General features: G+C 51.4%; 11 protein-coding genes across 11 annotated transcripts; 8 read left to right on the forward strand and 3 right to left on the reverse strand.

Annotated features, from left to right (window-relative positions):
• Positions 1–2991: 2991 nt before the first annotated feature.
• cp6 (putative carboxypeptidase S1) lies at positions 2992–4967 on the forward strand. The gene is made up of 5 exons (XM_024834140.1): positions 2992–3452; positions 3556–3886; positions 3943–4456; positions 4510–4776; positions 4830–4967. Exons 1-5 carry the CDS (start codon positions 3202–3204, stop codon positions 4892–4894), a joined length of 1428 nt encoding a protein of 475 aa, XP_024696254.1. The 5' UTR covers positions 2992–3201; the 3' UTR covers positions 4895–4967.
• A 905-nt stretch (positions 4968–5872) lies between these two features.
• Positions 5873–7177, forward strand: P168DRAFT_279606 (ankyrin; the record flags this gene model as incomplete). The annotated part of the gene is made up of 2 exons (XM_024835801.1): positions 5873–6243; positions 6277–7177. 2 exons carry the CDS (start codon positions 5873–5875, stop codon positions 7175–7177), a joined length of 1272 nt encoding a protein of 423 aa, XP_024696255.1.
• A 982-nt stretch (positions 7178–8159) lies between these two features.
• Positions 8160–8721, forward strand: P168DRAFT_279607 (uncharacterized protein; the record flags this gene model as incomplete). Its single annotated transcript, XM_024835802.1, has 3 exons — positions 8160–8226; positions 8279–8625; positions 8677–8721. The coding sequence occupies 3 exons, from the start codon at positions 8160–8162 to the stop codon at positions 8719–8721; spliced, it is 459 nt and encodes a 152-aa protein (XP_024696256.1).
• A 298-nt stretch (positions 8722–9019) lies between these two features.
• P168DRAFT_316151 (DUF4267 domain-containing protein) lies at positions 9020–9406 on the reverse strand (the record flags this gene model as incomplete). The annotated part of the gene is made up of 1 exon (XM_024839967.1): positions 9020–9406. One exon carries the CDS (start codon positions 9404–9406, stop codon positions 9020–9022), a length of 387 nt encoding a protein of 128 aa, XP_024696257.1.
• A 389-nt stretch (positions 9407–9795) lies between these two features.
• Positions 9796–10833, reverse strand: P168DRAFT_316152 (putative plasma membrane ammonium transporter (Ato3); the record flags this gene model as incomplete). Its single annotated transcript, XM_024839968.1, has 5 exons — positions 9796–9954; positions 10018–10193; positions 10252–10371; positions 10422–10522; positions 10571–10833. 5 exons carry the CDS (start codon positions 10831–10833, stop codon positions 9796–9798), a joined length of 819 nt encoding a protein of 272 aa, XP_024696258.1.
• A 2936-nt stretch (positions 10834–13769) lies between these two features.
• On the forward strand, positions 13770–15581 carry P168DRAFT_99581 (FAD-binding oxidoreductase). The gene has a single exon (XM_024842267.1). It carries the CDS (start codon positions 14087–14089, stop codon positions 15545–15547), a length of 1461 nt encoding a protein of 486 aa, XP_024696259.1. The 5' UTR covers positions 13770–14086; the 3' UTR covers positions 15548–15581.
• A 366-nt stretch (positions 15582–15947) lies between these two features.
• P168DRAFT_302544 (uncharacterized protein) lies at positions 15948–17044 on the forward strand (the record flags this gene model as incomplete). The annotated part of the gene is made up of 1 exon (XM_024838669.1): positions 15948–17044. Exon 1 carries the CDS (start codon positions 16433–16435, stop codon positions 17042–17044), a length of 612 nt encoding a protein of 203 aa, XP_024696260.1. The 5' UTR covers positions 15948–16432.
• Positions 17045–17209: 165 nt separating this feature from the next.
• Positions 17210–19749, reverse strand: P168DRAFT_288104 (glycerol-3-phosphate O-acyltransferase). Its single transcript, XM_024836713.1, has one exon. It carries the CDS (start codon positions 19693–19695, stop codon positions 17617–17619), a length of 2079 nt encoding a protein of 692 aa, XP_024696261.1. The 5' UTR covers positions 19696–19749; the 3' UTR covers positions 17210–17616.
• Positions 19750–20593: 844 nt separating this feature from the next.
• P168DRAFT_316156 (YbhB/YbcL family Raf kinase inhibitor-like protein) lies at positions 20594–21273 on the forward strand (the record flags this gene model as incomplete). Its single annotated transcript, XM_024839969.1, has 3 exons — positions 20594–20797; positions 20855–21033; positions 21081–21273. The coding sequence occupies 3 exons, from the start codon at positions 20594–20596 to the stop codon at positions 21271–21273; spliced, it is 576 nt and encodes a 191-aa protein (XP_024696262.1).
• A 669-nt stretch (positions 21274–21942) lies between these two features.
• P168DRAFT_316157 (uncharacterized protein) lies at positions 21943–22302 on the forward strand (the record flags this gene model as incomplete). The annotated part of the gene is made up of 2 exons (XM_024839970.1): positions 21943–22018; positions 22067–22302. The coding sequence occupies 2 exons, from the start codon at positions 21943–21945 to the stop codon at positions 22300–22302; spliced, it is 312 nt and encodes a 103-aa protein (XP_024696263.1).
• Positions 22303–23890: 1588 nt separating this feature from the next.
• Positions 23891–24331, forward strand: P168DRAFT_316158 (uncharacterized protein; the record flags this gene model as incomplete). Its single annotated transcript, XM_024839971.1, has 1 exon — positions 23891–24331. The coding sequence occupies one exon, from the start codon at positions 23891–23893 to the stop codon at positions 24329–24331; it is 441 nt and encodes a 146-aa protein (XP_024696264.1).
• Positions 24332–25924: the final 1593 nt, after the last annotated feature.

Genomic DNA, 25924 nt, shown 5'->3' on the forward strand with positions numbered 1-25924 from the left:
ACCCTGTCAGACGTGGTTTCTGCACCGTTCTCGGATATGGCGAGTACTGCAGGAGATTCTCTGCCTTCCAATGTACCAAGCAACACACCTGAGCAATACGCCCAAAACATCCATGAAGCTTGCGAGAAAACATCGGGAACGGGTCTCTTCCCAAGTGCGCACTATCGTCCTTTATCAATTTTTCTGAAGTCCACTTCGGATTGTCATCTGCCGGTCCGCGTCCCGGGTTCCGAAGCAGCGTTTCCAAGTCCTCCACCACAGGTCGATCTCTAGACGACTTCCCAGACGTACCTACATTGCCGACGACTTCGTTGTACGATCGGCCGTACGCGCGAAGGCGAGATGATGTTTCTGATTGGCGTCGCAAAGTCCGGCTCGCCGCGACAGCCAATCAAGCAGCTATTTGTCAACGTGCCAGCGCTGGCGAGACTGTCATCCAAAATGTATCAACCCTGCTCGCAACCTGACATCGATAGAACATGACGTCTCGATATATTTACAAGAGACAGTGAATGGCTGCAGACTTTGTGAGTGCTGGGTGATTGGCTATTGAGGCTAAATTTCAACTCAAATTGACCCAGCATAGTCTTCGTTCTTGTTGAAAATGGGCTCAGTTTGCATATCCCATCGTACTTAAGTGGATATGGCTTCAGTGACTATGACGGTCGGTTCAGGACATCGGGATACCCCGACTGGCCCCAGCATCCTATAATTATTGCCAGGCCCGAGGCTATCCACACCCGTATTCCTCATGGATTGTTTCCTGATCATGGTCAACATCATGTAACCCACTCTGACTCGTCTTGTCAAGTCGTGTCGCGTTTACGTTTCATTTCTTGGCGTCCTGTATCAAGAGCCATACACCATAGAAACCACGCCCAAACATCGTGGTGCTGTTGAAGGAGGTGTTGATGCTTATTGCAAGCATCGAATGTCGGTTTCTTGATTAGGTACATAACATAATCAAGGGAGGACAAGATATCGGGCATATGGGGCCTGTCCTTGATGATCTGGCATATATCAAGATACTTCTAGGGGACCACAGACCTCGATTACAAGTGATCATTACCTTCTTGGGTCGTTGCAGCTCCTCCAGCGCTAATTTACATATTGACTGGCAGCAGCTGGGCTCAATATCCACAGACTTAGAGGAGCTTCTGAGCCGTAACAAATCTTTGGCCGAGCTATGTGTTGAATCTCATGACAAACGGCGCTATGCGCAAAGAGTCGCGAGCAATTGTCGAAACAGCAGACATCCAAAAGCGGTTAACTATTTTGGCTTACTTCTTTCTACCATCAAGCCTTGCCTCGTCCATCTTTGGATTGAATGTGAAAGAGTTTGGTACAGGAACCCAGCCTAATATGAACATCAATTTTATAGGCCAGTGTTCCATGCATGTTTGGTCTCCCTGTTTCGAGACAACCGCAAAGAATGTATTCTTTATGGCGTGGAATAACTTAAGCCTTGTGTCAGGTTCTGAATCGTAGATTAGTTACCTAAATCTCCAACATCATGAGCAAGCCCCTTCTTAGCGGGTTAATCTGAAGGGCAGTGAGAATTCTAGAGAAATATAGGGGGAGGAAACGGTAGGAACATGCCAGATCAAACAAGGATATTAATTCATGTGTATTCCATAATTGAAGCAGCGTACTTCACAGTCACCGTAGTAGAGTCCACAAGGTAACATTCCAACGGACTCCGGCACGATCTGTCGGTCGGCGGAATGTCTGAGACTTGTACAGGGTAGATTAGCGACCCACCACGATCTCATGGTGATGATCAGTTTACGCGGCATCCGACCGCATGTCAAGCTTTGGTTCTGTTGTTGTCACCTGCTGGGTTTCAGTGGTTGTTTCCTCATTGAATATCTTTTACAACCAAGCTCCACGCATTTTGGACTTGGGTCGGCCACTAGAGACGTAGTGGGCGTGAACAATGGCGCTGTGCTAAATGAGCTAGGTGTTGGTCCAGCCGGTTTATCGAGAGCTCACCAATAGTCAATAATATGACACGCCTCGGAATGTGGCCTGACTCGCAGGAAAACACGCTGGGGTTATGATTATAGAAGATGTTCGCGAGGATAACGAACAGACAGAGAGTGAAGTCCTAGGACGAGAAAGATCAGGCGGTCGCTCCGAGACATCACATCAGACTCCATCGAGTGTCCACCTCAGCATTGAAGCTATCCTGAACGCAGAGACGGACTCATACCCCTACCTGATGAACCTTCAAAGACGGCATCTCCGAGACAAACTGCGGTGGCTGATGCTTAACTTGTGTCACAATCTCGCTGATAGGGCACTACGAAACGCCGGTCTCCCCGTCTGGACATTGCTCCGATCATACCCCGGACCATCCTGGCATGGTAGCCTGTCTGGGCGGTTACCAGCGGAACCTACAACTACGATCGACCAACCCCTTGACGGCGCCATTGTGTTAGGGCTGGATCGAAGCCTTTTGATGGTGACACCCCATGACAGATTATCGGAAAGAGCTATATCGTGATGGGTTATGGCCTGATAGCTAACCGCGGCGATGATTCGGGGCCAAGATCCAGACTAACCAACAATGTCACCCATGCGGCCATTGTAGTGCGTCCCCACCACGCCATCACAATGAATGTCAGGCCAGGAAAGGATCGGCAGGTCCACTCGTCCATCGTCGTCTGTGTCGCCTCCTGTGATTGGAGTTGAATTCCACTCTTAAACGGGAGACCGAGGGCATCATGGACCCCCTCTCGGACTCCGGAGAGGCCCCACCAGACCCCTGATAATGCAATCTCTTGAACTGCCCCTGATTTGCTCCCATGCGACAGAAATGCTGAAATGAACCGGCCCATGGACAACTGGACCAGGATCAACGCAATCATCGTGAAGATGTAACCCCCGCCTGCCCTGGGATCTGCGTGTTTGAAAGACACATTCCCCTCACGCTAAGGTCCCTGGTCCTGGAGAACCGACTTCTGCCGTCTTCTGAGGCGTTTGGATTGGCAGCGAGATGGTATAAGATTTTCTTGGCAGGTCCGCACTGCTTATCGTCGTGCCAGACCGGCCTCGCGAGAAGCTAGCAGGTTACAGATATAGGCGGAGATTGGATGAACTGTGCCCACCCCAAAGAAGTTTAAATACCGAGGCCCCCAAACTTGCATCTTGGAGCTTCCCTCAGGATTCCCCACCCACTGCACATCCACACACGGCAGTATGAGACTTCTTGCCGGTTTATCGGCCGTCGCGGCCCTGTTGGGCTCCGTCCAGGCATCCCCCAAGGCCCGCTCCGCAAGCACCGTGTCCTCCATCGTGGAGAACGGCATCGAATACACCGTGTTCAACCATGGGGCCACCGGGGCCAAGCTGCAGTTTGTGAACAACTCCGGTATCTGCGAGACGACTAAGGGCGTCAACCAGTACTCGGGATACATCTCGGTGGGCGAGAAGATGAACATGTGGTTTTGGTATGCTCCTACCTCAACAGCTGTCTGAACAACCTCGCGTTGTCTGCTATGCAACCAATTCGATCCCATCCCGGAGACATACTGACCGCATCCAATGAAACAGGTTCTTCGAAGCACGCAAAGACCCGAAGACGGCGCCCCTGTCGGCTTGGTTCAACGGTGGCCCCGGATGCTCGTCCATGATCGGCCTGTTCCAGGAGAACGGACCGTGTCACTTCGTCGACGGCGAGAAGGAGCCGTCGCTCAACGAGCACAGCTTCAACAACTTCGCCAACATGCTCTATATCGATCAGCCCATCGGCGTGGGCTACTCCTACGGCACGGAGGACGTCAGCGGCACCGATGAAGCCGCCCCCCTGGTGTGGAAGCTGATCCAGGCCTTCTACGAACAATTCCCTCAATATGAGAGCCGTGACTTTGGCATCTTCACCGAGGTACCCCGCCCACACCTAGCCTCATTAAGGAGACAGGACCATACTAACATGACTAGTCCTACGGTGGCCACTACGGACCTGGCTTTGCCAACTACATCCAGCAGCAGAACAAGGAGGTCGCGGCCGGCTCCGTCGAGGGAGAGAAGATCGACCTGATCGCTCTGGGCGTCAACAACGGCCTCATGGATTCCAAGATCCAGGAAAAGTCCTACATCGATTTCGCCTTCAACAACACCTACCGCCAGCTCATCGACAAGGCCGACCGTGACAGCTACTACGAAACCCTCGAGAGCGAGTGCCTCCCCGCCTTGGAGAAATGCCTCAAGGACGAGGACGACGACTTGTGCGCGACCTCCAGTCAGACCTGCTCTATGGGGATTGAGAACCCCATCGGCAACAGCGGGGACTTCAATGTCTACGACGTCCGCGCGCCGGCCAACGACCCCAACCCGCCCACCACGTACCAGGACTACCTGGCTGACCCAGAGATCATGAAGAAGATTGGTGCCAAGTCAGAGTACCAGGATTGCGCGAGTGGTGCAAACATGAGGTTCTCTTCGACGGGCGATCGTATGTTTCTTCCTGTTCTCGCTATTCCCTAGAGTGGAGGCTGACCCCGCTAGATTCCAAGTCCTACCTCGACGAGCTGTCCAATGTCGTCAAGTCCGGTATCCAGGTCTTGGTGTGGGCCGGTGACGCCGACTGGATCTGCAACTGGTACGGCAACTACGATGTCGCCAACGCGGTGGACTACCCCGGCAAGGAGGAGTTTGCGGGCAAGGACCTCAAGCCCTATACCGTCAACGGCAAGGAGAAGGGTACCTTCAAGAACGTGGAGAACTTCTCGTTCCTGCGCGTGTACGAGGCTGGCCATATGGTTATGTACTACCGTGAGTATTCGTGTCCGTATTACATATGGGGCAGTGTGCTGACCGATTCTCAGAGCCCGAACTCTCCCTGCAGGCGTTTGTGCAGACGATGCAGAAGAAGCCGATCTCCTCGACCTAAACGGGGACGAATTCGTCGCGGTACTCATTACGAGTACGGTTTACTTTCTACCGTTGTGTAAAAGAAGTGTAGCCAGTGTTTGGCCATTCCATATTGTACTTCTTGCCTAGTCTCATCGCCCTGAGGGTGGAGTCCTTGGCATCTTTATCATGATAAATATTATATTTCATTTACCAAGTCCCGTTACCTTTGTATGGGACAGGCTAGATATTGATCCTTTGTCACCGTACGTTAAAGCCGTACTTCCAAGCACATATTCCGGATGATTTACTTGAATTCCGCGATGGGATAGATGTTATATCGCCCTTAAAGGTTTGGAATACCGACCACAACTATGACTCGGTTTCGTCGATACTCGCTATACTGAACAGATGATGGGAACCGATAGGGAGCATGAGGCTCTTAAACATACTGCCTGCATGTATTTCATTGTCTTTGTCGGCAGATCTTTACTCGTGAAACAAGTTGACAATGCCGAAGGATGTACCTTGTCATCTCGAGGCACTGGAAAAAACACATGAGGCGCGACGAGTACAGTTAGTACAAATAATTCCTGCACATGTTGCCTGCTTTGTACCCTTTTATTCGACATTCTGCTTGTCAATCCTCCTTGTGCTCGCTTTGTCCTTTGTGCGTTGATTCGAACACGTTGCCTCCTTTGTACCCTTTGATTCAGTGTTTCGCATGTCAATCCTCCTTGTGCTTGCTTTGTCCTCTGTGCTTTGACTCGAACATGTTCTCTGTTTATTGCTGTCGGGGTTCCAATTGTACTCCTCCCCGAGCAGACGTAGATAGATATAAAGCATTCGTCCGATCTACACTGAGACGGTCTTTGAGCTTTCATCTTACATACAACTACAACTATATACATACGACAACAATATACGACAACTATATACAACGACCGTCCTACTACGACAATTTCGGATCAGTACATATCGTTACTTCCTTAACCTAAACTATCACCGTATTGACGCAATGACCAATTCCAGAACCCTCAGTCAGCTTCCGTCCGAGCTTCTCCTCGAAATCGCCGAGTGCCTGGAGCCTCACGACCTCTTGTCTTTCATGATAGTGTTTCCCAGCCTTGCATACATTATGCCGAGACGGCTAGTGGCCAACGAAGATAGGATCGGCGCTCTCTTGCACTACATGGCTAACGACCACGGTAGCGCCGAGATTTGCAGGCGATTGATTCCCCGGATGGAAATCGACGTCAACGCCACGCCTCGATACACAGACAGTTATTTGGAGAGTGCGATTCTGAACCAACACGACGTGATGGTCGATGCGCTGCTCGCAAGACCAGATATCAAAATCAATGGCTACAAAGCCGACCGCAGCGTATTGTATGTTGCTGTTAGGGACAAATGTATCCCAAGTCTGAAAAAGCTTCTAGCGAGGAACGATATCAAAGTCAATGCGCACAAGAGGAGAGACATGACCGTGTTGGCGCATGCTACAATGCATGGGTATACGGAGGCGGTGAGACTGCTCTTGGAGGCACCTGGAATCGTGATCGAGCCCGAGGGAAGTACTTTTGCTACTCCGCTGACTCTTGCAGCTGATGCAGGTTACTATGATATTGTGAAGCTACTTCTGCCCCTGGCACATCACACTGACGCCACAGGAGCCCCGTTGGTTGACGTCAACGCCCAAAGCTGGCGCGGCAAGACGGCTCTCATACGGGCGACCCTGAATCGACACACCAACGTGGTGCAATTGCTAATGAAACATGACCAACTCCACGTGAACGCCAGGGACGACAACGGCCGGTCCGCTCTCTCGTACGCGGCGGAGGTGGGGCACCTCGCGATCATGAGGAGGCTTCTGGCCCGACCCGATATTAACATGAATGAACGGGATATCCATCGTCGGACGCCGCTATCATATGCCGCCTCCGGGGGATTCTTCGCGGCTTGTAAGATGCTGGTCGAGCACCCCGATACTGAACCCCACGCAGTGGACGCCACGCAGCGGACACCCCTCACGCATTCCGTCCTGTCCGGGAGCGTGAAGGTTTTTCGCCTACTTCTGAGCCAATGCACGGAACGCGAGGAGGATCTGAAGGATCATACGGGGCGTGGCGCCTGGCATTATGCTAACGCTATGAAGCGAACCAAATTGATGAAAATCTTCATGGCCTTTAAATCGGATAAATACTTCGGACGCTACACCGGCGAGATTGAAGACTTTGACAGCGAAGACAGCGAAGAGATCGAAGACATCGATGATGGCGATGACGGTCATGACAGCGATGTGATGGATGAGGGCGAGGACTAGCGCGATCCGGGTATGGATGACGCCCGAATGCCCGGGTCATGATCAACACCGTGTGGACTAATGGCAGGAGGACGGTGAGTAAATAGCATCTTGCCCATTGGAACTGATAGAAGAAGGTTTTACGTCCATTTCACTGCAATGTTGCCCACTATTTGTCCTGTAAGCCGTGCTCGTTGCTTCGTCGAACCGCGTACTTGTCCATAAGACCTGCGGGTTATGTGTTCCGCATATGCGAACGGAGTCAGGTGGACAGTCATCTCTCTTGTAAGTCCCTTAGTATAAGGAAGATTACAAGTTAATCACAACGTGGGCACCGCGGGGGTTGCTAAACAGCCAAGTGGCTGTCCTTCGTATCCCGGTGTGGCCGACTGCAGTTCTCACGCGTCAGGTTTCGAGCAGGGAACTCGGAGCAAACTTTCCGGTCGGTCCAATATGGTCCTAGAATAGAAAAAAATCTCTCATTTTGTCATCACTATGATGTGTTCTCAGCCACTACTCCAAGAACACTCACCAGCACTTTGGGGGGGCTTGACCTGACTGATACCCCCAACATGTTTCGTGTCAGGGGCTCGAGGGACCAGGATGGGAGTGATTTTGGACGTCGTAACGAATGAGCCGATGCATTAGTACGATCCACATTTCGTCTGTCGGAGAACGACCGATCCCGATTGTCTGAGACCTTCAGTTCTATTCATGGATCGGATGTCGAGAAAAGATGCTCTGCCGAATCGACGTCACAGCTGCATGTCTGAGACAAAAGGGCTATATATAACCGGATCAGTGGCTCCGCCAAGACGACGCCGGCTGAAACCCGCCGCCCGATCGAGCCCTATGGAGCCGTCGCCGTATTATCCGAGACATCGCCAGACGGGGACGAGAAATACTATAAATACCGGCCTGTCCTCGTCAACATGATCCAATTCCTCACTATCACCCTCTTCAAGATCCCTGTTTCTTCAACAACACAAAACCAGAATCCATCATGAAGATCGCCGTTGCTCTCTCCACCGCCCTGGCCGTCACGGTCTCCGCGTTCGACAAGAATATCCGTACGTTATTCCTTTGAAGTCAGGATGAACGAAGTTAACTAGATGCCATCAGCTTGGGGAAAGCGGGACTACCCCTGTGTCAACGTCTTCCAAGGGATTCCCGACAACTCCACCGTCAGCCGAGGCGCCAAGATTGACATCAAGTTCAACCGGGCGCCCACCACCCACTGCGACGACAGTCTGGCCAAGTACAAGGGGGAGGCCTACTCCGCGTGGCTGTACAACAATCTCTCGCGCGACCGCGACAACATCAACTTCGACCAACAGGTCAAGGTCAAGGGTGATATCGCCGAGTCGGATGGTGCGGTGACCATCACCATTCCGAAGGATCTGCCGGCGGTTGATGATAAGACCGTTTGGTATCTGCGCCTGGATACCACTTTGAGCACTGCGCCTCAGGTAAGCCATCCTACTGGGGATCGTGATTGATACGATTAACTGACTGGATAGATGCCCTCTCTCTTTAATGCCGCGGGACCGTTCACCATCAACTAGATGGTGACTTGACACAGTCCTCTATTCGGTGCCAATATTATGCGAAGCCCACTATTTCCAGCCAATTTATGATAGCGTCGTTGTTCATCCGTCATGCATAGTTATTTTCCTGGTTTTGGCTCATTTCTAAACACGTCTGTGCCTGTTAATATCATTCACACCAAAGACAAACTCGCCCTCACGACCTGTACTTTAATTTTCTCCTTCAATTTGAATATGATGTCAAACATGAATCTTTACTCCGTCATGTATGCCTCATCCACCCCAAGTATCCATCGTAGTATACGTTGAAGAACCATCAACCTCCCATTCCAATGAACAAAGCTCCCACCACACCCGCGAGCGGCGCATACCCCCAATGATTCCACTCCCCGTGTCCATTCCTCCAGCAGACGACCCCATCCCCGACGGCGACCGCACCAACCGCCAGTATGATCCACCCCAGAGCCCTCCGGGACCCACACCACGCGGTCGCGTAGATCGCGATCCCCATGAAAATGTCGCGAATTCCGTAGACGGTCAGCAGGCTATCGACGAGATTCTGTTCGGCCTCGATAGTGGGGTAGTCGAATTCGAAAAAGGAGAGCGCGTGTTCCGGGCGGAGGATCGCGTTGATGCCAAAGCTGATGCAGATTGTGCCGAGCGCGGCAGCGATGAGGGGAGGAATCGCGGAGGTGGTTGGCATTTTCCAAATTGTAGTTTCTGTGCTTTTCTTTTCTTTCCAGATGGCTGTTGGGTTGAAGTGCAGCTGTATCGCTGGATGGGATGGAAGGTGAGACGGTGGTGAGATAGGGAGTTGAAACCCCGCTGCTGCCTGGAGGATTGTGGTGGTTAGTGGTTGGACCGGAAACCACAATGTTTTCTGACTAGTCAGATATACAGTATCATTATGACACTGCTGAATGAATGTGTGCTACGAGAGTAAAGAAATGGTTTATGGTGATGTTGACGATCCTGTCGTTGACAAACTAGCAATCAATGTTCCGCTCTCTCCTATATATATATCCCCAAAATACCCTCTATGCGATCCCTTCTGACTCCAGTCGTATAGTAATGATCTATACCACAGCCATCCTATTCTTGGCGCGCTTTCGACTTCTGGCTCCGCCCCAACACGACCGTACTTAAATCCCCCACCGGAATAGCAATCGGAAAGTCGACAGACTCCAGAAGCTGCGCGATAAATATGTACCAGATGGGCATACACAGTGCGAAATTGAATGCACCGCCGATCTGTTGCCAAGTAGTTAGCGTACCATTCCCCTGGTTTCGAAAATGAAGCAATCGGCCACTGACCACTTGTAGTTTCTCTGCCATAGCAGTCGCTCCCAGAGCCAGCTGGAAGTAGGACCCGGCGAACAACCCAAACGTGATGACGAGCAGGAACAGCGCCCCAAACAGACAGATGTTGGTTCGAATCGAACAGATCAGGTACACGAAGGTGACGATGGATAGAGCGACGTAGTAAAACCCTAACGCGGCGTTAACAGAACTCTCCCATGACAATCAAGACAAAATCCGAGGTCATACCAGCAGTAGCATGGAACATTGGTGTTTCCATGCCTTCAAGATTACTCCCCGAGGTCGCATATTGTAAACCGGTGGCGAAGAAAGGCATTAATGTTGTAGCTTGAACGATCCAGAAGGTCCCTGGTTCCGGTTAGCCTGTAGGTTTGAAGGCGACATTGCGGAGAATTTACCATATGTAAAGAAGACAGCACTAGAGAAGGTGTTTCCAATAATCCATTCGCCGATGGCGCCGATGACCTGCACCATGCCGCCAAAGAAGATATAAACCGGTCTGCTATCGTCAGAAAATGGGCCCTGGAACCGTCCAAGAAGAACTCACATAATTGCGCCACCAAGCCCGCCGGCACCACGCCATCCCATCAAGATACACGCGTTCGGCGTCGAGGCCACCAAGAACCCCATCAGACAGATTGGGGTTGGGTTTCCCAGCTTCTTCCGCAGGTCGCCCGCGACCGACGGATGCTTGGGAGTTAGGTACAGTTTCTCGAACACATCACGCGGGAGAGGCAGGAGAACACTCTCAGCCGTCTTAGTCGGACGGAGAGTACTATCGTCCTGCTTTTCGCTGAGATCGCTGGACATGGTTTGGACGGCTTCTTGGCTTTCGGTCTATAACGAACAGAAAAGGAAGATTGAACGGTTTGCGAGACAACAGCGGGCTCAAGATCTCTTCAGAGCCTTTTGCTCCCCCTTTTATAGCCGCTGGGGAACCCCCGCTACTCCCCAGAATGGCCAATGTCCACAATGATGACGACTTCACAACAATGTGGGGAAAACCCGGGGTTGAACCAAGTAAACTGGGTAAGGGAGCAGCGCCATGGAGTCAGCTGGTCTCAGGGTCTGGCTCTCTTTCTGGATCTCTGGTGGGTGAGCTCCACTGTGCCTGGAGATGGGTCCGGAGATCGCGGTATCGCGGGATGAAAGCCGCACCTCTATATGGGCATGGCTGGCACACCTATATCCAACTAATTGATTCCTATGAGAGTCCCGTTCTGCGTATGTTGGAGGTCCATATCGCACCGAGAAGCTCGCATCGTGATGGGAGGCTCGCACCACGCTCTTCCTGCCGTGTCCTGCCTCACACGTCGTAAAAACCCGGATAGTCCTTGACGTGGCAAATTCATCGCGGTACCCCAAAGCCCCTAATGGTGCTGCTGCCCCACCAGAGTAAACCTGAGGCGGTTCTTCTCGTCCAGGTATCTCATGGTACCCGAGGTGTACCCCGGAGACCCACCAGAATCAACACGCACCACCATCATTGGTACGTATAAACTGATCTCCAAATGGGCCCAGAGACTAGCCATCCCGCCCTAAACTTACACCGACCAGCGTCCTACCAAGGTTTTATGCATAATTTAGGCGGCCATGTGTGCAACACAATGGTTCTCCCCCTCTTCCACTCGTGCGGACCCAATTTTATTGGAGTCTGTGGACCATACCCCGAGGTCAATTCCTGGTCAGCAAGATGGACCACGAGACCTGTTGGCAATGCTAGCACCTGTGGACTACTGTAACATTTGCCGTATGTAGGAAGCCGTGCCGGCTCATTATAAGGCTAGAACTGCCGCCCAGTCAATAGCTGAATTTCCAGTGGGGCGAGCCATGATTGTCTCGGCCGAGAACCGAACACAGGCAGAAGCAGTGCGTGCACGGAGTACATCCAGAAATAAGGGCGATGCGACCGTGGCCAGGTTCACACAGCGCAATCCATGAGAGAAACCGTCTGCCGTCGAGCAATAGAGCATCAGGTGCCTATCATCTTCAATAGTCATAAAATTTCTAGACTGATATCTACCGGATCAGTGTTGGAAATTCGAATAGCATCAGAGTACAACCAAAACAGTCGAGTAGAAACGTGTCGCTGCCTCTCTCCCAGCAATGGATCGAGGACGCCGCGAACTCACTTACCAGAACATGAGTCCCGAATGATAAATTCCCCAGACTTTGACAGTGTCCGGTCGTCCCCTGTCTACTCAGCCAGTTCCCAGACATTGAGTGAGGATTTAACGAGTCAAGGCCAAGGTATCGTTGACCTCGCCATGAATGATGGACTGACTAGAGGATTGAACTACCCGCCCATCTGTGATCATGACTGTTATGGTGGCCTTTGTCCTCTCGCTGTGTATACGGAGAAATCGCTTGCAGAGATGAATTAAAATGTTCCGATATGTATCCATCGTTCGCGTCTGCTCGGGGATATTGAAGCGATGTCAATGCTGACAGTTGCGTCATGTATATATATATTTCTTGAGCAACCTGTGAATGAATCACTGTAGATGCAGGGCTTCCCACCGCTGATACATAAATCAGGAGTGGCTCAATGGTGATGTTTATAGAAGTGACTGCAATCAGTTGGCATGTCAGCTGACCTGCAGAGTCCTTACGCCACACTGTTTGGCCATTTATATGTCAACCATTCTTGCATACTCTCTGCCTCTTCTTCGTGTCCTTTCTATCAGTTTCCAGCTCTCATCCATCTCCATGGTTATTTGCATCCCAGGGCTTATACCACCCGGAAACATCCATTTGGCCTGTGATAAGGAGGCGAAGCCATCGGCACCGGGTTCCATAACATTGACACCACAAGCCTTGCTCACATAGGCTTCGAGTCTATGACGCAAGCCCCATTCTCGGATAATGCCCGTGTCAACTAAGTGATGTTACTTGGGCCGGTGTCCCATCTCGTTACCCTGGCCCTATGCGCGTGAAGTTCGTGCATTCAAGGTCGATCAATTGGGGCCATGTCCCCAGCAGACCATCCCTATTTTGGGCTGCCGGAAACTATCACCGGTATAAAGTCTACCTCAAGCCAATAACGTGCACGATTAGCGTTCTGGGTGGCCAGTATTTACTTGATTGAAAGTCGGTCGAGGGTGTTCGGGGACACCAGTCATGAGCGCGTGCTCAAATGATTCTCGAAGCTCCTCGAGTCCTACTCTGGTGCATTCTCGTGTGCCTTGTATGCTGCTGGTAATGTACCTCAATAACGCTCGAATGCACACATTCCACCACTTTGGTGATACTGTATCAGCCACCTGTCATATCACAGACTTCACTCCAGCAGCTCCCCCGCACCCCAAGCGGATCTATGGGCTAAAAACCTCGCCTAGACTAGGACTTTTGTCCGTGCGAGAGTACATTTACTCTATGCAGCAAGGATCATCACCGTACGGCTGGCAAGGTTTGGCAGACACGCGCTGATGGTTTTCCCGCTCAACTTGCAAACCAAATATCCCTGATTAATGAAGACTCATCACGCACATGGTTAGTTCTACCACAGCCATTATGTTATGCTTTGCTTTCACTGAAGCGGGCAGAGACTTCTGGGGGATCGTCAGGGGCCTCTAGCGCGCAACGTCGATCTCCATTGAGCCGAGGAATCCGTCATCGGTCATGTGCGCTTGACGCTCACTCCTCTCTGATCGGAATTGTCCGATGGATTTGAATCAACTGATGCTTTGATCGTAATACCTCTATCTGATTCAGAATAATCGCGGGGTTCGATGTTGGCCGGTAGGTGTTTTTGTTCCCAGGCGTTGGTGGCTAGTCGGTGGGCCAGGATTACTATTTGTAGACCTAGGTCATATTTGCTGGATTTGCTGCTGAATCCTTCTTCAACCATCAACCTATCATCGACAATGAACCATGCAGCCTACTCCACTATTCGTCTGTCTAATCGGCAGGACAATTCGATCGGTGCCCCTTTTGGACGGTTTTCTCTTCATTAGATCGCCCCTCAGGGCATAAATGCGCCATAAGCCCCCTCATGTTGATTCCCTGCGATTGATCGCTTCATCCCCTCACCGTGACTGCCACCTAAGCCCAACAAGACGTTATGGCACCTATCTGGACCAAAGCCGTTGCGCTGGCCAGCCTTGCGGCCTTTGCTGCAGCGGGCGATCTCCAATCCTGTCTAGACGCCGCCACACCCAAGGTTGCCTATGAGGGCGACCCTCTGTACCAGGCTACCGCGGTGAAGAGATACAATTTGGATATTAAAGTAACTCCCGCCGCCGTTACGTTTCCCCAGAATGCACAGGAAGTCGCCGAGGTGGTACGCTGCGCCTCGGAAAATGGAGTGGCCGTACAAGCCAAAAGTGGCGGCCATAGCTATGCTAATCATGGATTGGGAGGGGAGGACGGCGCGGTGGTCGTCGACCTGAAGAATCTACAGCGGTTCAGCATGGATACCCAGAGTTGGAAGGCCTCCTTTGGGTCTGGCTTGCTCCTGGGCGACGTCACGAAACAGTTATCCGAAAATGGCGGTCGAGCCATGTCGCATGGAACGTGCCCCCAAGTGGGCTCCGGCGGGCACTTCACCATCGGAGGCCTGGGACCAACCTCGCGGCAGTTCGGCGCCGCTCTGGATCACATTGTGGAGGTGGAGGTCGTGCTGGCCAATGCGACCATCGTGCGCGCCTCGGAAAACCAAAACCCGGACGTGTTTTTCGCCGTCAAGGGTGCCGCCTCAGGCTTCGCCATCGTCACCGAATTCGTCGTGCGCACCGAGCCGGAGCCCGGTCAGGCCGTGCAGTACGCCTACTCCTTCACTTTTGGCGACACTGAGTCCCGCGCAAAGCTCTTCAAGCAATGGCAGGCCTACGTGGCGCAGCCGGATCTCACCCGCAAACTGGCGTCAACGCTCACACTGCTCGAAGGCAGCATCTTCATCACCGGCACTTTCTTCGGGTCCAAGTCCGAGTACGAGGCTTTGAAAATTGAGGAGAACTTCCCGGGTGCCAACAATGCCAGTCTGATTGTCTTCGATAAATGGCTGGGTCTGGTCGCCCACTGGGCGGAGGAGGTCGGCCTCCAGATCGGTGGCGGCATCGCGGCCAACTTCTACTCCAAGTCGCGCTCCTTCACGGAGAAATCGCTCATGTCGCCCAAGGACATCGACCGCCTCTTTGAATTCGTCGACAACACCGACAAGGGCACGCCGCTGTGGTTTGCCATCTTTGATTTCCAGGGCGGTGCCATCAACGATGTGCCCCAGAATGCCACGGCATTTGCCCACCGTGACACTCTCATCTGGTTGCAGTCGTACGCCATCAACTTGTTGGGCGAAGTCAAGCAGGAGACTTTCGATTTCCTGGACCGCTTCAACGAAGTGACTGTCGCTGGTAACGCCGCTAGTGTTCCTTACGAGGCTTATCCGGGATACGTCGATGCCCGACTGGAACAGCCGCAGCAAGCCTACTGGGGATCGAACCTCGATCGTCTCAAAAAGATCAAGGCGGCCATCGACCCAGATAACGTGTTCCGCCACCCCCAGAGTGTGCACGGGGCGAAGTAGGTGGCTCTTACGGTGCGATGGGACTTGGAGAAATACTGTTGCCCTTGTGATGGTTCATTAAGAATTGGTTCACCATAATCTAATTTCAATAATGATTGACGTAATCACTTGCTCAAAGATGTCTCTCCTCTGTTCGTTTCCAACAGTCCAGTGGACTATCGCTGTCAAGGGTCTATATCCCACCCCCCGATGGTACCCAAGCAGTGAACTAGCACGTATAACAGAATGAACCCACCAGTGCCAAAGTTTCGGGCCGTGGACCTGGCATACCAGTGGCTTCGTTCCAAATGCTTGTCGTTCCGTTCCCGGCAAGCTGTGCCCCATAGTGGCGTTGTGAAATCAGCCATTGCCGTCGGTCCAATGCTTGACTTGACCACACAGGGTTTTCTCACTGCAACCTATGCAGATCCTTTTCACTTTGCATACATTTTTTTACAAATATGTTCCTCAATTGGTTGCTAGCAATTTCGATCAAGAATCTAACTGTTTCCATCGATCGTCCCACAGGCCGAGCGTGGTACTGTCCACATTCCCCTGCTTGCAGCTTATCCCTTCATACTGTCCTGGCCTCACCAGGGGACAACACCGTTCTTGGTAACTTGCCGTTCATGACACTGATGTTTTCGATCCTTCAATACAGACACAATATGTTTCCAGACCCTGTTGCGAATATATATAAAAGGGGTCTGCAAACCCGGGATTTGCTCGACATCTTCCAAGATATCGCATCATCGTCAATCCACATCATCAATCCAATTCTTTGAACCATTAGTCTCTTCCATTCCTCTCCGTCTAAACCAAAACCGTTCTAGGTATGCATCGAATTCCCGTCCAAGCGTAAACCACCAATCAAGTCCCTCGCTAACGGACCTAGCTCCAGCAAAAATGAAGTTCTCGTCTGCTGTCCTCGCCATGACTCTCAGCCTGGCTATGGCCGCGCCCACCCCGGAGGGCAATGCCAAGCTAGTCGCACGACAGGATCCGACTGAGGTCAATGCGGACCCTTACGTGGCAGACGAGGCCCCCCCGGTGGACTATTCCCCTGACAGCGCTGCTGAGGAGGCCATCGAGGCGGAGGCTGCTCAGGACTTTGCTCTTGAGGAGGCTACTGAGGCGGAGGCTGCTCAGGACATTGCCCTTGAGGAAGCTACTGAGGCGGAGGCTGCTCAGGACATCGCCATTCAGGAGGCCCTCGCTGGGGAAGCCGCCGTGGCAGAGGTCGCCGCTGAGGAGGCTTTCATTCAAGATGCCGCGATCGCAGAGACTATCGCTATGGAGGAAGCCGCAGCCTTCGAAGCGGCTGTCATCGAGGAGGCCATGTTTGAAGATGCTACTTTGGAGGTAGCCATCGCCGAGGATGCTGCCGTGAAGGAGGCCCTCCTCGCGGAGGCTGCTGCTGCTGCCCACTGCCGCCCTGGCTGCTTCCCCGTCCCCACCCAGCAGTGTGGCTCTACCTGTGCCAACTCCCAGGGCCAGTGCTGCGCCGCGCTCTACTAGAGAATATCCCGTCGCGGACGTGAAGTGCCATGCGAGTGGCGCTTTTTCTAGGGGTTGTTTCCTGTACTAGTTGGACTTTTCTGTACTGGTTGGAGATTCTGAGAAGTTCGGGGCTATGGAGTTGTGTACCTCGTGGGCTTTTCGCCCTTATTTAATGAGATTGATTTTGCGTTTGAATAGGTTTTACCTTATTCACCTAGATGGAGTATTGAGAACATCCGGATTCGGAGTCCTGGTAGGATTTCGCATGCCCCGTAGATGCTCATTTTTCATCGATCACCCGGAATATACTAAGCTACCGTTGATCCGCTTCCGGAGATCGTGTCTTATTGAGTAAATTCTGCGAACTTGTCCCAGATGTAGGGCAATCCGGCTGCGGACAAGACCATTTTGTCGCAGCATGCGATCGAATCCGGGGAACCAACCTTTCCGGTAGTAGTGCATTGGCCATGAAAACCGCTATATACGCTGCTCAGTCATAATTCATACAGAACTTGTTTAACGCTAGAAAGTCCATCAATACCCGCCCCGAGCTTCTCCCACCTATCATACAACCCCTACTGACTGCATCGTCACTGGTCTTTCTTCTCCTCCGTCTTGGACGCATCTTCATCCATCAGGTCACTCTTGCGCCGACGTCGCCCGCGGTCTTGCATCGAGTCCCGGATCTTCCTGTTCACCTCCCCCAGATCCTCTGGTGATCCGATGGTCAGCGGTTTGAGGAGGTCACCGAACCCCCGCGGGCGCGAGTCACCCTCGGTGCCCCGACTTTCGCTCCTATTGCGACTCGGCGGGGACGTGGACGGCATGCTCTTCAGGTTGGACTGGTAGGCATCGTCGTGGAATGATCCGTGCGTGATCAGCTTTTCCGATTCGAAATCTGGGAAGATCTCTGGGGCCAGGGTGTCAACGGTATGTACCACCTGGGCGGACAGCGCCTGGCGCTCCGCTCGTAGTCGTACCAAGGAAGTCGACGAAATGGGACTCAGTGCCACCAGAAGTGGGGGTAGTGACTTGAGCACATCGCCACCCTTTTCTCCAATTCGTAGCCCGGCAAACGAGACAGCAACCATGAGACCGGCAAAGAAGACAGCGAAGGCCCAGAGGGGGACCGCATCGGGGATGTAGACCCGAGCGTTCATCCACCAGGGCACTGTCGTAACAAGATACCGCTCGGCACGGCAGTATTGAAGCCAGACGGTCGCCACGGCGGTGTACCAGATATAGAGGGCCGGGGCCAAGCCCATGGCGACGAGGATCTTCCAGGTCCCCACCACATCTCTCCCCTGCAGCTTGACGACTGATCCCGCCAGTGCCGCTCGTTGTTTCTTCACCGAGATGACTTTCGCCGTGACAAACACGGGCCAAAATAATGCGACCGAGGGCAAGCTCCCGACGGCGAGGACCAGAAGTTCTCCGACACGGTAGATCAACGTCGCCAGAATCGCCCACCAATGTCGGTGGGCATCCCCCCATTCCACCTGGTGGTCACGAATCCCTAGAGCACGGAGCCGCCGGTTGTATGAGGCGATGGCTTTTTTCAGCTGGACGACTTGCGGTTCGTCCTGGAACTGGGTGTATCCTTTGAGTAGCCGCCGGTTCAACTCGACAACGATCGGCAGCGGCAACTTCATCCGCAGGGGCCGATAAAGTCGCCGGGTGGCCTGGATCACCATCAACGTCTCAGGGTCCGGGGCCTGTTGGGTCACCGTGCCCAGGGCCTTCTCGATAGTCTCGAGCAGGGAGCCCACGGCGTCACGCTTCGCTTTTCCGCCGGCCTGGAAGGCGGCAATTTGATCGGGATGTACCTGCACCGGGTTGCCAAACTCGACGACGGCCCGCGACCGGAACTTGTTGGGATGGAAATAATTCATTCCGCAGGGGATGATCGACAGGCCGCAGGTGGGATCCCGTGCCAGCGCTCCTAACGCCATGATGGACACACCGGCCTTCAGCGGTAACAGGTTCGGCCTATCATGGCTACCGCCTTCGGGGAAAATGCCAATGCAGCCGCCGGCCAGCAGCTCCTGATACACCGCATCAAACATGCGATTCTGGTCGATGTGCGGGGCTACCTTGAAATTCGTCCCTGTCCGCAGGGCATCCCGCAGTGGGTGGTCCTCGGGAAAGTCCTTGAATGGTTTCCGCAGTCGCAACTCGTCGGGTCCCAGGATCTCGGCAATGGGCCGCTGTTCCGGACTGCTGCGCCCAACGCGGGGCAGGATGATCGCCCCGCCTGGCATGAACTTCTCCGTGGTGAAGTCCGTACCGCGACCGCGTACCAGCGTCGGATCACCCTCGGGATCAGGCAGATAGATCTGGCCCTCCGCCGAGGTGACTTTGTCCATGGCGCGCACCACGGGCAGGGCGCCCATGCAACCGGCCATCGTGCCGATATACGGCTCATTCATAGACTTCTCGGCAATCAGGAAAGAGCTGCGACGAGAAGCCGATTCTTTCAGGATGCGCATCAGTAGGATCGAGTCGACAAATTGGTTGGCATGGGGGGCGGCCACGATAATGACGGGCCCGCGCCGGGGCACGCGCCATGCACCTCGGGAATAGACCTCACGAAAGAAAATGTCGAGACAGAAGGTGAAGATCCAGACACCCAGGTCATAGACCCAGGGAATCATATATCTTCGGGCCATTGGAGGTGGTGACCAGTGGGACTGACAACCGACGTTGTTGCCAGAAAAGGCGACCGTGGGGAGACTTGACAGGATTGAAACGGTCAGCAGAGAAAGAGGGGAATATCAACAGATCCCGATCCGGTCGGGCCGATGGGTATTGGAACGGTACGGGTTGCCCTCATGGCGCTGGGGTGTATGGGTATTCTTGGTATGGTATGTAATGCTCCACGCCATTGCATCGGCCTCGTGCTGGATTTGCGCGAGCAATGTCGCCCTTCATTGGATATTGTTCTTGCTGAATTATAGCGCAGTCATCTCGTATACTTTCCTGTTCTCATCAATCTCAGTATTCTAGTCAGCCTTGGAGTGTGGTGAAGGCGGTTGTCCTCGTAATCACATGGAGTGGATCTCTGGATAGAATGTGGAGATATATATCTCCAGGACGACCGAATACTAGGTCATGAAGTGGTCCGAGATCACTCAGATCCATCTCTTAGGATTCCCGTTGCAATAGAACAATCCTGCTAAGCCCTTATAGTCTAGTCAGTGTGTCAAAAGTGCCATGAATTGGTTATTGGACAGATGGGTAAACAATGGCTTTTAATCCTTAGAAAAAGGCATAACAAACACAACAAACATCCTTGATCATCTACCACGATGACTTGATTTGACTTGGCCCATTTGTGATATTGGCTCTCACGCCACTGTACCTCGATACATGGACCACAGAGTTCTCGATGGCTCCCTAGCTTGTAATTGATAATTCTACCCTTGACCATGGCTGGTGGGGACGGCGAAGAAACGGACTTGGCGTGGACATTCTTCCACCAGTCGGAGATCGCAACGAGCCAGCGCACTGGTATATAGAGACCGGCCTGCCGACTAGGGTTGCAATCGGAAATGGCTATCAGTCACCATGTCTCTCACCTCTTTCCATCAGGAACTGTCTGCATCGTTGCTTCAGGCTGGGTTGCTAGAGAAGTCCGCCCCTCTTATCCCCCCCCAGTTTACTCCGGCCACGCGCCTTGACGTGTCATTTGACTCCAAGGCTGTTCACCTGGGAAATGTCTTTCGGGCCAGGGAATGCAAGCTTCCCCCTGTAGTGTCATTTGGTCCTGAGGTGTGTACCTGAATCCAATCCGAAGCAATGCCAAATTCCAATTCAGCCAAACTTTAGGAGCATGCGCCATCCCGACATTATACCCTTCTCCTGGTCGACCCTGATGCTCCAACCCCCGAGGACCCCAAATTTGCCTACTGGAGACATTGGGTGGTGTCAGGCTTGCAGCCCTCGCCTGCTGACAATAAATCGTCCACCGTCCTGACTGAATATCTGGGGCCCGGTCCCAAGGATGAGTAAGTGTTGCTGGCTGACACCTCGGACTGCGAACTAACTCGGGCAGATCCAATCCCCATCGCTATCTCTTTTTACTTTTTCGAGAACCTACGGCATTTGCACCACGTAAAGAGGACGTAGGAGGGGAAGAGTTCGTGCAGCGGCGATCCTTTCCTGCCGCCAAGTGGGTGGAAGAACATGGCTTAGAGCTGGTGGCCGTCAATTGGATGCAAGGGGTCGGAGATGGCTGGTCTGGGTAAATGCAACGGCCAACATAATTCTATCCCCGGGAGGCCTAGGATGCAGGAGCAAGGTCTAGCACGATTTCGCGAATAGTTTTTGTCTACCGTGCCCGGAATCGTCATGAAAGTCGTGGATCTTATATTGGGAATGGGTCTTTTGGAGAGTGTGCTACTGTGATAAATCAAGATGCAAGCAGTCAGACATGGTGGTTTTCGCCACAATCGGTCGCATCTAGAGAGGGTTCTGTAGCATAGGGCATTGCCATTGGTTGACATACAGGTTGCTTGAGAGTGACCACACAAAATGGCCATTGCACTCTGATATACTATCAAATAATTCGCCAGGGAGTTGTTTCATTATTTCTCTGGAATACTACCCCATATACCGTGGAAACCAAGCCGAAAGTGGGTCAAGCAATTAAAGATATCGCCATACACATCTCCATCTTTCCTATCATGACCAGATCCTCATTGGAACGTAGAACTTTTGTTCTCTCCAAAATTTAGCCGACTGATTATGACAGACATACAGTGTATACATTGACGTGGACCAGCTGGCCGTGAGCCTGAACTTGCCGGACCAAATTCCAGTATTGCTGCAGCAAATCTCTTGCCATGGAAAGGACTACCTAACCTAGAGCCCCCGAGCCCGTTTAGAGTTTCTCGAGGTCAGCCGTGCCTTGGAATATGCGCTGGAGACTCCGTCTGGAACTCTCGATTGAAGTCGGGGCGCAAAATTTCTTCCAACCACAACCGATCAACGGTATGCCGAACACACCCACTAAGGCCACGCGTGCCTCACTCTAGGCAGCAATGGTGGAGTCTAATACCATCTCACTCGGCACCCGAGCCTACTATATGCACTCGGCTCTTAAGGACTGGCCGGACAATCTCTGCCACAAGGTCCTGGACAATGTGGTGTCGGCCATGGAACCGGGATACAGCAAGATCTTGTTGAAGGAGAATGTGATTCAGGAGACTGGCGCTTACCGGGAAACTACAAGTTTGGATTCGATTATGAGGCAGATCGGTCAGGTGGGCGCATAGAGAGCCAGTGGTATGGCCTGCTAGAGTCAGTTCGCTTTGAAGTTGTTAAACCCTGGACGGCGAAACCAGGCGCCGAGACTGTGTTTGCGTGAAAGTTGGCCGGACCTGTGAAAAACCCAAGATTGGCCAAGTCCTGTCTACTAGAAATTATCCTGATAGCCCCCTCTGTAATGAAATATCATGTTGTTATTAGTAGCTTTCATCTCATGACAGGAAGGGGTTGGTAGTTATCATGGCGACCATCCGTGCACGGACACTGTGACAGCTTGGGGGCCCGCATCGGCAGTCAAGCCTGTTCTATTCATGGACAGCCATCTGTCTCTCATGGTGTCTATCCTAGCGAGAATCACCCAGCAGCCATCAGTTCATTGTCGACTCAAATTATGCCAGCAACCTTTCACGGTTAATATGCCGTGGAAAAGTACCAACCTATCAATGGTAAGCGGCGCTGGCGATGTATTAGTGACGGGGAGAACCTAATGTTGAGAACGTTGCCCCCCTAATCCAACTTCATGGGCAGCTTACGTCGTGCTCACTATTTCCGTGCTGTTGTCTGTCGCTGACGGGAAAAGAGGAAAGTTCAGGTGACCAGTGTAGTGCCTAGCCCAGATCGCAGATAGATCTTTTTAGATATGCTAAGATAGCGATAATCATTACCAAATAGAACTTGCAAAAAGGCCCTCAAAAAATGTGCCTCGCTGTCATGATTACGCTTGGGCTATAGTTAGTTTGATCAGATGACAATTATGTACATCTCCCCCATTAGTGTTTATAGTGGTGGTACCATTACACATTATTATGGGAATTAGGGTCATATGGATTTATGGATTGGCCATCAACTGCTTCGCACATTCTTTGTGTACCAGGGTCATCACATTATAAACCCCACAAGATGGAATTGGTATATTGTGTACAGCAAATCATTTCCACTTTCTCCTGTTTTGAGGACTATAGGATTCCAGCGAGGTGGGACGCAGTTGTTACTGATTATTAGTAGTGCTTATAATGAGGAATTCTCCGTGGATCCTCATAACTTCTCCATTAGGATGGGTTTCTGGCCCCAAACATACTCCACAAGCCTACAGTCTATTCTATTCCGGGCATGTAAACGACTATTGAATAAAAGAGAATTGTAGCACCGGTATATCTGTACATGGTACTGGACAGTCGAATATACTCATTCCAGTTGAACGATCATCAGCAGAAAAAGGATGCTCTGTTCTCAATTTCCTCCCTGGTGCCAGAATAAGCTCGCACCCTGTCTTGGCATATATACCAGATTTAAAAATAATTAATTTGTCACTCACATTCATTAAGCAGCGGGTAGAAGTTTGGCGCCAAGTGACCAAGTGCCGCTAGGGCTGACGCCCACGTCCTTCCATAGCCCGATAAGCCCCAACGGCCCGCGCGTTTAAAGATCTACATACCCAAGCCTTGGTCTTTGTAAGTATAGGAGTGTAGGAGGCACTGGGAAATGGGATATATTATTTCCCATGACCTCCGCGAGAAATAGGATAAATCAAACCACGACCACAAACTTCTCAATATCCATAGCCCTTCCATTGGCAACTCTGCCATTCCTGATACAATGCACTTTTTTACTACGATCTCCTGCGCCTTCCTCCTCACCGCAGCTTATGCTCACCCTCAACTTGACAAGCGCGGTCTCAATGTTGTATGCGAAGTCGATGCCCACGATTATGAGAATCAAACTAGTGGGGCTTCTCCACTCATCAGCGACTGCGAGATCATGAAAAACAACATCAAGGGTGGAGGGGACTGGCAAGTCTACCCCGACGGCGGTCACCATCAGCTCATCCAGGCTGGAACATGCGCTTTCGGCGTGAAGGGCCAGGGCATCAACTCTTCCCGATTCAAGATTGGTAATGGTGATATCTACAACATGATCACTAATTCGATACGAGACTTTGGTAAGGATGGCAAAGTTGGTGCAACAGGGGTTATTGGATGTGGACTGCAGGGAGCTGATGGTGCTATTGATGTGATATGGAATATTCTCCACAATTAGAGCGACTAGATACGGAGTATTACACAAAAGGTTACATGACTCAACCCAATGGTTAGCTTGGATGTTGATACTTTTTGTTCCTAGCAGTGATTTTTTATTTGGTCTCTAAAGTATACCTGGCTCCGTGGAGGGGCCGCAATAATATTGTTTCTTTATTTATGCACACTATCATAGGGATATCTCCCTTGTAAAATCATGATATAAGAGCCATGTGTTTGAATAGTCCCTTGTTTTTATTTTAATAGTAGGGAGTGTAGTGTCTTTCAAACTTTGAAGCCTGTTGTCATAAGCCATCTAGGTCCTAAGCCCTTTACATGTCTTGTCAGTCTGATCAGTTCCACTGATATCTATCCAGCCATCTTGAAAATAAGCTTCTCAAATATTCAGGCATTGACCCTAATATGAATTCTGGACAATATGTTGGCATATTCGTCAGCATGAGAAGTATTACAATACCTCGTGATACTAAGTCACGCAGATTCCACCATCGTTCTTCCTACAAGACTAATGGGCACAAGGTGCTGGCCATGGTTATGTCAGTCGCTTGTTATAGCTCATCCCTTTCTGAGTGGTCTTTTTTGAATGGTATCACCTAATTGCCCTTCTTTTCCCTTCACGAGAGATACATGTGATGGAAGTACTTCAAGGTCCAATTGGTATTTAATATAGCGTGATGTATATATAAGAGGCTGAGAAAGGTAGTCAGTGAGAGACCCCAACAGTGCTTAGAGAGCCTGGAAATGACAATATATATGATTAAGTACTAAGTTGAGGATGATACCAGCAGTGGATGGAATCGTTTCCCCGACCAGAAATGACTTTCAATATCATCAAAGAGTCAGCCACCAGTATTAGCCCAACATGTCTGAAAGTCATACAAAGTAGTGTTCGTATCCGTTATATGTTTCTAGCACCGACTTAAAACCCATCACTGTTCCATTATGATGGGAATATCAAACATTGGTCTAACAACATTGATCCTCTCCCACGAAAGTCTTGTTCGTGGATGGATACCATACTGTAGACCCCTCGAAACAGATATGGAATTGACGTTGGTCAAACCGTGTTATAGTAGCCAGGGGTTGTGTGAAAATATGTACCCACGAGGTAGCAAACCTGTTGGAGATATCAGTCAGGTTAATCCCGATATTCACAGGTCAGCATTCCGACTTACTGGTTAAGAGATCATGAACCCTTCGTTTTTGAGAGATCATGAGTTTGGCTGTCGCCCTGGGGAAAGTATATTCTTGTCATAGATTCCACCTTAGAAAGAACTGTTGTAGAAACCTGTATCTGAAAAGATCAGTGTCAGTGCCAGACCTAGAAAACGAGTCATCTAACACAGGCTAAAGCATATAATACTAGAGCTAAAAATAGTGAATATTTCGATCCTCAAGTCTACTCAATAAGGGCTTGACGGGTGTGTGCTGGGGAAAGCTAAGAAAAATTACTATCTATGTTTACGACGCGTCGGCTTGACTTGATGACAGGAATTTTCGTAGTACTAGCAACACATCCCATGAGGTCTAATGTCTAATGTCTAGCATTCTAGCAATGTAGAATAACTTCCAATTGAAGTGCCAAGAAAAGGCT

The sequence above is a fragment of the Aspergillus campestris genome, assembly GCF_002847485.1.
Source record: "Aspergillus campestris IBT 28561 chromosome Unknown P168scaffold_2, whole genome shotgun sequence".
NCBI classification, from domain to species: domain Eukaryota; kingdom Fungi; phylum Ascomycota; class Eurotiomycetes; order Eurotiales; family Aspergillaceae; genus Aspergillus; species Aspergillus campestris.

What these genes read in the sequence shown, in the direction of transcription:
- P168DRAFT_99581 (XM_024842267.1), top strand. Translation starts at nt 14,087, where the DNA reads ATGGCACCTATCTGGACCAAAGCCGTTGCGCTGGCCAGCCTTGCGGCC.
- P168DRAFT_288104 (XM_024836713.1), bottom strand. Translation starts at nt 19,695, where the DNA reads ATGGCCCGAAGATATATGATTCCCTGGGTCTATGACCTGGGTGTCTGG.
- cp6 (XM_024834140.1), top strand. Translation starts at nt 3,202, where the DNA reads ATGAGACTTCTTGCCGGTTTATCGGCCGTCGCGGCCCTGTTGGGCTCC. An exon ending in AAGATGAACATGTGGTTTTG is followed by an intron (nt 3,453 to 3,555) that starts GTATGCTCCTAC and finishes CCAATGAAACAG; the next exon opens with GTTCTTCGAAGCACGCAAAG. An exon ending in GTTCTCTTCGACGGGCGATC is followed by an intron (nt 4,457 to 4,509) that starts GTATGTTTCTTC and finishes TGACCCCGCTAG; the next exon opens with ATTCCAAGTCCTACCTCGAC.